The sequence below is a fragment of the Aspergillus tanneri genome (genome assembly GCF_003426965.1).
Source record: "Aspergillus tanneri strain NIH1004 chromosome Unknown AapTan_5_pilon_pilon_pilon, whole genome shotgun sequence".
NCBI lineage: Eukaryota > Fungi > Ascomycota > Eurotiomycetes > Eurotiales > Aspergillaceae > Aspergillus > Aspergillus tanneri.
Genome location: NW_022984632.1, coordinates 3,835,328 through 3,844,511, shown reverse-complemented (window position 1 = coordinate 3,844,511; position 9,184 = coordinate 3,835,328). Strand labels below are relative to the sequence as shown.

Sequence of the window (9,184 nt, the reverse complement as noted above, 5' to 3'; positions counted from 1 at the left end):
ATTCGTCAGGCACTATACATCTTAGTCATCCGGGATGACAACTAAATACTACTACTACATCACTATAGCACTTACCTTGTGTAATATCTTTCCAAAAATATCTTTGTGTTTTAAAAGTGTTAATTTAATTCCTTTATTATTAAAAAAAAAAAGGGAAGGGTCTTATTTAATAATTTAATATTAAGTGCTTGAATAACTCTCTTCGCGACAAGCTGGATAATATAAGCAAGGCAGGGTAGATAGTTTTACTCTGCTAACCAAGATATATTCTTTAAACTTAAAGACTTTAATAATAATTTACATAGAGTTTTATTATTACTAGCATTGTTTGTAGTAATAACTAATAATTAATCCTTAATACCATGTGTCTTAAAAAGTTGGAAAATAGTCTTAGTAAAAAAAGAGCCACTATAAACTCCTGCTAGAGGCTTAAACCCAAGAAAAACCTCCTTCCGCTCCCACCGAGATGTTATATAAGAACTAATAACTCCTAGAAATAAAAAATAATTTGGACTTGTCCATGCATCTAATATTAAGGATATTTTCCCTCGAGATAAATATCCTAACAAGATCTTATCCTAGACTGCCTTAAATTTGCTGTCTAACAGTTTTCGGAGCTTTGTTCGGCGAGGAATATTAATAGTTGGATTAAGGAGAGAAAGAAGACTGATAAATTAAGGATATTTAATAGCTTGGAAGGATAGATTCAGTGCAAAAAAAATGTTTTAAAAATTTATTTAGTAATATTATTATTAGTCTTTGGAGGGATTATGAAAGTACTGTATAATAACTAAAAGTAAGGTTGTTTTTTTTTGTATATTTCCTACTAAAACTGTTACTAAATACTATTACCAAATAATGGGCTGTACTTACTGTAATTATTAATTACTGTAAATTAGGACTCTTTTTTTTTTTTTTTTTTTACCCTGCTTTTTTAAAATGCTTATTTATTCCAGACGTCCTATTATTATAGTAGATCCCATGCTGAATAATACTCTAATATGTATAGTATTAAAAACAGGCTTTTTAGTATAAAGCTTGGCAAGTTAATTAAACTAATCCTATAAATTATTTTAACTTCTGCTTTTATTCCAGTTCGGGTAAAAGAATTTCTTATTTACCTTGCTATTAAAAATTCCTATACCAGTAGGTGTTTTCTTCCACCACTTTATAAAATTAGAATAGGAGGACTTCTCCCACTTTATATATTTAACACTGTTAATTAATACAGTTTTAATATTTTCAGAGGGTTTAATATAGGATAAAGGTGTGGGGAAGAACTTAGATACTATAGGTTTAAAAATATCCCTTTTAAGGATAAAGCAGAACGCAGAGGCTTAGAAGATATGCTTGAAAAAGGAGTTAATAAAAAATTTTCTAAGTAAAAGCTTAGAGATTGGCTTCTTGATAATAATATTTTGTAACAGTAGAAAGTAACAGTAAGTATATAAATAAATAAAATAAAACCTAATAAAAAAAATTTAAGCAGCAAAGAATAATAAATAGGATAAAAAGTTCTATGGTCGTAAAATCTTAGTAGGAAGCCTGTCTATTATTAGGCCGGGATATATTTATAATCTATTACAAATAGTATTAAACCTTATATAGCCAACGTGTTTTAATAAACACAATTTTTATTAAATAGTCGCGTAATTAGAAGGTACAGAAATAAGTATTTAAGGTTAAAACTAAGATATTTAGGAAATTAGCTATGGTGTATTCAGAAAACGCGAGAATATTATATATTTAGTGGTATATTTATAAAGTATATTTTAGTCAGTTGTTTTAAAGAGAGATATATATATATATTATATATAGTATTGCATTTAATATTATATAAACCTAGTGCTTTTTATGTTATTTTTATTTTATTTTTGTTTTATTTTTAATTATTCTCTTTTAATAGGAATTTAAACTTATATTATTTTTCTAAGCTTAGGTACGTAATACTTTGCAGTAACAGCCTAATAAAAAATTAAAAAAATTGTTAATTTTATACTAAACTAGACTATTAAAAAACTTGCCTCGAGTAACTAATTAATAATAATTAGACTTTCCTAATAACCTACTACTTGTTCTTAAATTCTTCCGAGTCCTTATTTTCTTCCCCCCAGATACCTTAATTTTATTACCAGAAAATTCTTTTATTATTGCCCGCCCAAATTGGTTTAATTGGGGATTTCTGGTTATAGAAATTATAAAGTTCTTGATCCAAGGCCTTACTAAAAGCACTAATTAATTTTAGTTTATCACGACCGTGTCTTAAAACTCGTTCTTTAAGAAAATTAACCAGGCAGGACTGGCGATGCTTCCAGAATAAAAGAATAGAATCCTAATTAATATAAGTGTTTTTTTTAATCTGTTACCAAAGATTATTACCTTTGGGGTGGTTACAGTAGCTGGCTTAAAAAAGATCTTAGCTAAAATCTTGCGAGCTGCTTTATATTTTTTTATAACTATTACTGCTTCTTTCTAAGCCTTTTAAAGCTAAAGCTGCTTTTTATACCACTTTTGGACCTCTTAGTATTAAACCTCTCTTACTATAACTAGACCCTGAATACCACCCTAGAGAGAGAAAGAGAAAATACCCTAGCCAGTTAATCCGACTGCTAGCACTATTCTCCTTTAAGACGTGGAAAGGCACCTTTCAGACGCTAGATCAAACCCTACCGCCCTGGTCCCAACTGTTAAACCAAGTAGTAGATATATCTATATCTAGCAAACCGAAAGAGCAAGCAGCCCAGGAACACAAGACGCTAATATCTCAATGGCTTGCTAATAGGGATAACCACAAAATTATCTTCTATTCAGATGGATCCCAGCTGCAGAGTGGTCAAAACGGAGCAGGAATTTTCCTCCTAGAGAATAATCCTCAAAATCAAAAGGTTTGGGCGTGGAATCTAGGTCATGAATACGAGGTCTACGATGCGGAGTTATTTGCTATCCAAAAAGCATTAAAACAAGCATTTAAGGCTATTCAAATTCCAACTTTAGATATCTACATCTTTTCGGACAGTCAAGCAGCCCTAAAAGGCTTCAATCAGCAGACACCAGCTATGAACCATACCAAAGAACCTTTAAATGGGCAACTAGAATTAAGGAAAAGAATATCAATATTCATATCCAATGGGTTCCAGGCCATCAGGGAATTTTTGGTAATGCCAAAGCTGACGAAGCAGCGAAATATGGCGCAGAATGGACAAGTAAATATTACAAATGTCCTATTTCAGTTAGCCATCTCAAACGAGAGCTCCAAGCGAAATGCCTTGAGGATTGGGATAAAGCATGGGAAAATGCTAGGAAAAGTGATCAATATAGGGGCTTTAATTCCATAGCTTCATGGAAACCAAGCCCCCTAAAAGCTTCCCAAGCAGACCTGGTCAACCATTATCCAGCTAAAGCTAGGGCATGGGTATTTTAGATCCTATCTAGTTCGAACACCTAACTATGATAGTGATATATGCACATCATGCCGCAGCAACAAGCGCCAAACTCCGCACCACCTACTGTTTCAGTGCCAGGCATTTAGGGATATTAGAAAAGGGTCTATAGAGACCCTAGACAAAAAGACCGAAATCTGCCTTATCTGTTTACAAAGAAAGCAGGGCAAGAGCAACTGGTTAAATTCTTAAAGGAAACCGGGATCGCCACTAGAAAGTGGCTCCTGGATCCCTAAAACAAAAAAAAAAAAAAAAAAAAAAAAAAAATCAAAAAAAAAAAGAAAAACAGCAAAAAGAATTGGAATTTCGCATGGTTTAACCCCTTTTATAAGGTCCTCCCCACTCCTAGAATGTCATACTGCTTATTCATGTTTGATTCTACCCACTATGTACGTATCTGTTTGTTAGTTCAAATCCTACCACCCAGGGTGGTAGGTAGAGCATGCATAGTCTCTGACTGAAAAATGCTCTATAATATGGAAGAATAATAATAATAATAATAATCTTACTATAACTACGCAAGGGCATTATCCTCAAGCTGTTGTTTTAGTGACTCAGGTGCTAATTTCCTATATATTTCTTAGGCTCTATAGTTGTTACTAAAAAAGCCGTTACTATATACCAGATTCCAGTTTCCTTAAGCTTTTTAAAACACAGTTAAATTTTACTTTGCAGTTAGTATTATATCTTTTCTGCAACTTTTTTTTTTTAGGTCTAGTTTTTGCTTAACAATAGTTCCTTGCCTTCACCACTTGTTTAACAGTAGATATTTTGCAAGGTATTAAGAACTGGTGGTAACAGCACTTGGTAATAAATATAAAAAAAAGGTGGTTAAACTGCAAGCTGGAAAATAAAGAAATTAAATGCTAAGAGTAATAGAGGACAAGGCTAGAAAAAGAATATAAGGTAAGTAAAAAAATAAAGAAGATAAAAAGAAAAAATAATTAGTTACCTAGGACTTAGTAAATAAATAAGGTTTTATTTACTTATTTAATTTTTTTTACCTTCTTTTATTACTAATATATTCTTTTATTTACTTTTCTTGCCTTTGTTATCTTTTTTCTTTATATTTTTTCACCTTTTTCCTGCATTTTCTTGTTACATTGGTCTGTTACCAGTGATTTTCTTAACAAAATGCCACCAAAAGGTAGAAGGAATACTAGTGGGAAGAGATTACCAGGTTAGATTACTAGAAAAACTACTTTAAAAAAGCCCAAGTATACTCCATATGTTTAAGGTAAGAAAAGCTTAACTCTCTTTAGTAATAAAATATAGTAACAGTTTTTAGCCTTTAAAAAGGATAATAATAATTTAAATAAGGCTTTTATTAAATAGTACAAAGCATGGCATGTTCGCGCAGCTAAATAGGTTTTTTAAAAAAATAGTTGTACTGTAAATAATTATACCTCTATTAAACCAGCGCCTGTCCCAGACCTTTCCAACGAGATCCTTCCTAGTAAGTATTAACTAATCTATTTAGTATTATATTTTACTAATAATCACTTTAAAGTCTGAGCGGGAAATTTGTTACTATGCAGACTAAACTGGCTTTTTTATTCCCAAATTTATATTTAGACGCCTTGTCCGTGAAGCCGTGAAAAAAATTAACCCTGAGTTTTATATAACACCCCAGGCAATTAATACTCTGCAGGAAGTTACTAAAATAAGTATAACTTATTTGTTTGCCTGTAAGTAACAGTTTCTAGTAATAGTATAAACTACTAATTTTAATAGGTTTAAATAAACTTATATATTATAGAAAACATGCAACTCTTATGGTTAAAGATATATATCTTGTTCTCGAGATTATCTAGGAATTTTTACAGATGGTTGGCTTGCAACCTTAGGGCCCTTCTAATACCCCTAAAAACTTACTACAAAGAAAAGGGAAGCAATTAAATATATTAATAACAGATTACCTAACACTGCGCTTTTCCTTTAAGATACTACTACTAGTGGTTATAAAGGTTATATACCCCCACGACTATTAACTATATCTTAGATTTTGCAACTTAAGGAGGACAGTCGTCGCTATGCTCTTACTTACCAGAATACTACCAAACAGAATACAAGATATAATAACTCTTATTAGAATAATACTGTTACTCAATTTTGTTACAAACCCAGTTATATTATAGTGCATGATTCTGATATTAATTTAGACAAGGATCCCGAATTCGAGGGTGAAATAGACCTTGATAAATTAGAATTAGACTTAGAGTCAAGCTTTAATTTATCAACGGAATTTGGAGAGCAGGGCGACGGTGAGCAGAGCGAAGGTGGGCAAGGTAATAGTAAGCAGGGTGAGAGTAAGCAAGGCAATAGTAAGCAGGGTAAGAGTAAGTAAAGCAATAGTGCATAGGGACAAGGCTAGTAGATAATAGATTGGTGGGACTGTTTTATAGTGTTTATATTTTATATAAAAATACTATTATAAAATTCTATTACTTTAGTTTAAATTTCATGCCTCACTACTCACTGAATATATGGAGGATCAATAAATGGGTATTTTAATTAAAAACAAGGTAACAGACTTTAGTAACAGTAAAGGTAGAATCCCAGAAGTTTCCCTTCCCTTGCCAAGACTTTCGGGAAGGGATTCCCATTATATAGGATTCGGGATAGGATATTCCCATTCCCATATACTTAAAAATTCTGGTCCTGTTTATATCAGGGAGTCCCATGGGATGGGAATCCCTTTAGAAAATAAGAGTATGGGAATTTCCCTCCTAAATTTTTAATATCCCGAAATAATCCCTTCCCGATCTTGGCACGGGACGGGATATTCCCTTTCCCAAAAATTTCAAAAAAATCGTCCCGATTTTTTGGGAAGGGAATCCCATCCCGATTTCCCATGGGAATTTCCCTTCCCAACGGTCAGCCTAGCCTGGCAGTCGGAGTTTTTATACTTTATACTTTTTAACTAAAACATACTCGGTGCTTTTTACACTATTCCTTCCAAGCTAGTGACAATCTTTTCGGAGGGTTTGGGGCAGCTATAACTGCGCTTAGGTTTATTAGTTCTGTAACTTAATTGTCTTTAGTGTTAGGAGCGCTCGGAAGTGCGATAGCTAGATCCTTAGCTAAGATGCTTAGTCAGGTGCGAAGTGTTTATATTCGCACCCGCGGGCCTGAACTCTTGAAGGCCAGCGATTAGTTCTGCAATATACGTGGTTCTATCTTCTCTCCTATATAGACACTCCCTTTCGCACCGTAGCGCCCTATTCAGCTCGTTACCGACCCCCACGCATAACATTTAGCTATTATTAAGTAGCATCTGGCCAAGGCTACGTGTAAAGGGCTAGAGCCCGTTTGACCTCTCGGGCCAATGTCCCTACTTTCCCCGTTGTCCCTATTGTCCCTACTGTCCCCGTTGTCCCTATTGTCCCTACTGTCCCCGTTGTCCCTATTGTCCCTATTGTCCCTACTGTCCCTACTGTCCCTACTGACCCTTTTGGCCCATTGGCCCTCGATAGATGTCACGTGACTCCCCACCTTGTTTGTTTACCGCTTGTTTCCTCTTCCTTTCTTCCTTTCTTCCCTCCTTCAACGATTCCTTCTTGTACATAACCTATCTTGTAGGTTCTATGGGTTCAGCCCTTGTGTTATGCGTGGGGGTCGGTAACGAGCTGAATGGGGCGCTACGGTGCGAAAGGGAGTGTCTATATAGGAGAGAAGATAGAGCCACGTATATTGCAGAACTAATCGCTGGCCTTCAAGAGTTCAGGCCCGCGGGTGCGAATATAAACACTTCGCACCTGACTAAGCATCTTAGCTAAGGATCTAGCTATCGCGCTTCCGAGCGCTCCTAACACTATCTTCCCCTCCAAGAGGCTTCGCCCTCGAAGCCTTAAAGACTGTAGTATGAATATATGCGTTATGATGGGTAATGTGTCATAGATTCCAATCCCTTGAGTCCTTCCCATAATGGTTTGTGCGGTTGATCGATGTTTGGTACGATGTCTTGGAGCTTGGGTGAGTGTAGGTGTGTTTTCGCAGGTAGTCGCTCCATGGCAACAGTTCTGCTTCATTCACTGCAGTTTTTTCGCCCGTTTGAGCTTAGTTCTGTTGTTGTACGCTGAGCTTTTTGTCTTCCTCTCTCTCTCTTCTCTTTTTCTTCTCCTCTTCTCTTCTAAACCACCAACTTCTTGCGGTACGTGCGCACTCTTCTGCCTCAGCTAATAAGGGTAACGGCTCCTCCAGCGCTTTCTCGCATGTTTTGAGCTTAGTAATATGGGTGTTTTCGCAGATGGCTCGCCGCAAAGCTTCGTCGCCTCCATCGGGAGAATCCGCCCCACGACGCCGTCGCCTTCTCCGTGGAGTTCGTCCTCGTTCATCCTCTGAAGACGATGTCGTTTTCACACCTGCGCCCCGCTCGGTTTCGCCGGAATGGGAGGGATTTCCATCCTCTCCTGCTTCGGCGGAGCCGGACGGAGTCGAATCGCCCTCTCCGGACGTGTCTGGTAAGTCCGGTGCGTTTATGTAAGGTAATATTGCTAATTTGTGCGAAAGTTTCATCGCCCCTTTGTCTCCATCGGCGGCTTCGGTCGTCCAGGTGCAGACTACCCCTGCGCCGGTCCATGTTGATACGAATGGTTTGCCTTTGGCCCAGGGGGTAGTCCCTGGTGCCACCGTTGCCTTGTTCGTTTGGAGCGAGATGCTGCGTCAGCGTGTGTTTTCTTGCCAGGTCGTTTAAACTGTGTTTATTGTACTGGCCAGCGACACCCTTTGTGTCGCTCCGGAGGTTGCCGCTGGTCCTTTGGCTGTTTCTATGGTTACTGAACATCGCACGTTTGTTGGACTTCCCCAGTCTCGTCGCCCTGCTGCGCAGGAGAGGGCGGCTGGGCTGGTAAGGGAGTATAGACGTGCGGTTCGAAAACCTCGAATACCACGCGTGGATAGCAGTACATCTGTGCCTGTCCCTGAACGCACTCCATCGCATTCGCCCATGGCTCCCGTTCCTGCGACTCCCAGTCGCCTGGGTCGTTTTGTTGATGCGGTCCTTTCCCCCTTCAAGGGTTGAGTTGTCTCTTTGGGTGGGAGGTCGGTGTTATTGGGCCGTTGCGCCATCTTGTCTTAGTTAAATAGAATGCTATTTTCCTTAGCCATGTAGCGCGTACGTCGTCGGGTAACGGTGCTGTATTAGTAAGCCAGATGTCCAGGGCTTCAGTGTCTTCGACGTGCGATCTTGGTTCCCAGGTATTGTTATCAGGTGGATAGCCCTTTCATCGCACCAAATAGCTTATGTTACCACTCTTGTCGCGTTTTTCCTCCAGAATTTGATCATTCCCACTCCTCTTCGCCATTAATTGGTATTGGCGGGGGTCACTCCATTGACCCGTCGTTCATGGTATGGCTCCAACAAAGACACGTGGAAAACGGGATACAGACGGCGATATTTTGGTGGTAGCTGAAGCTTGTACGATTGGTTTCCCCATGCATCAATAATGGAAAATGGGCCTAGCTGGCGGTGGTCTAATTTCGCATTAGGTCGCACTGTAGAGACATTCTTCGCCCGTAGCATGACTTGGTCACCAATCTTGAATTGTCTGTCGATCCGACGCTTATTATATTGCCTTGCCATGGCTTTTTGCGCCTTTTCAAGCGCATCCTTGACCAAGGATCGCTTTTCCTTGAGCTGTGTTGCGCGCTCCAACGCTGCTAGCGCATGGCCAGTGGGATCAGGATCGACATTGATTCTCAGGCTAGGGACGAAGCCCATCAATGCTTCACGAGGGCTTGTC

The 9,184-nt window shown here is 37.9% G+C and overlaps 1 protein-coding gene across 1 annotated transcript; it reads left to right on the top strand.

Moving 5' to 3' along the window:
- Positions 1-7,689: 7,689 nt before the first annotated feature.
- ATNIH1004_010639 (uncharacterized protein) lies at positions 7,690-8,463 on the top strand (the record flags this gene model as incomplete). Its single annotated transcript, XM_033575207.1, has 3 exons — positions 7,690-7,922; positions 7,953-8,081; positions 8,160-8,463. The coding sequence occupies 3 exons, from the start codon at positions 7,690-7,692 to the stop codon at positions 8,461-8,463; spliced, it is 666 nt and encodes a 221-aa protein (XP_033423225.1).
- Positions 8,464-9,184: the final 721 nt, after the last annotated feature.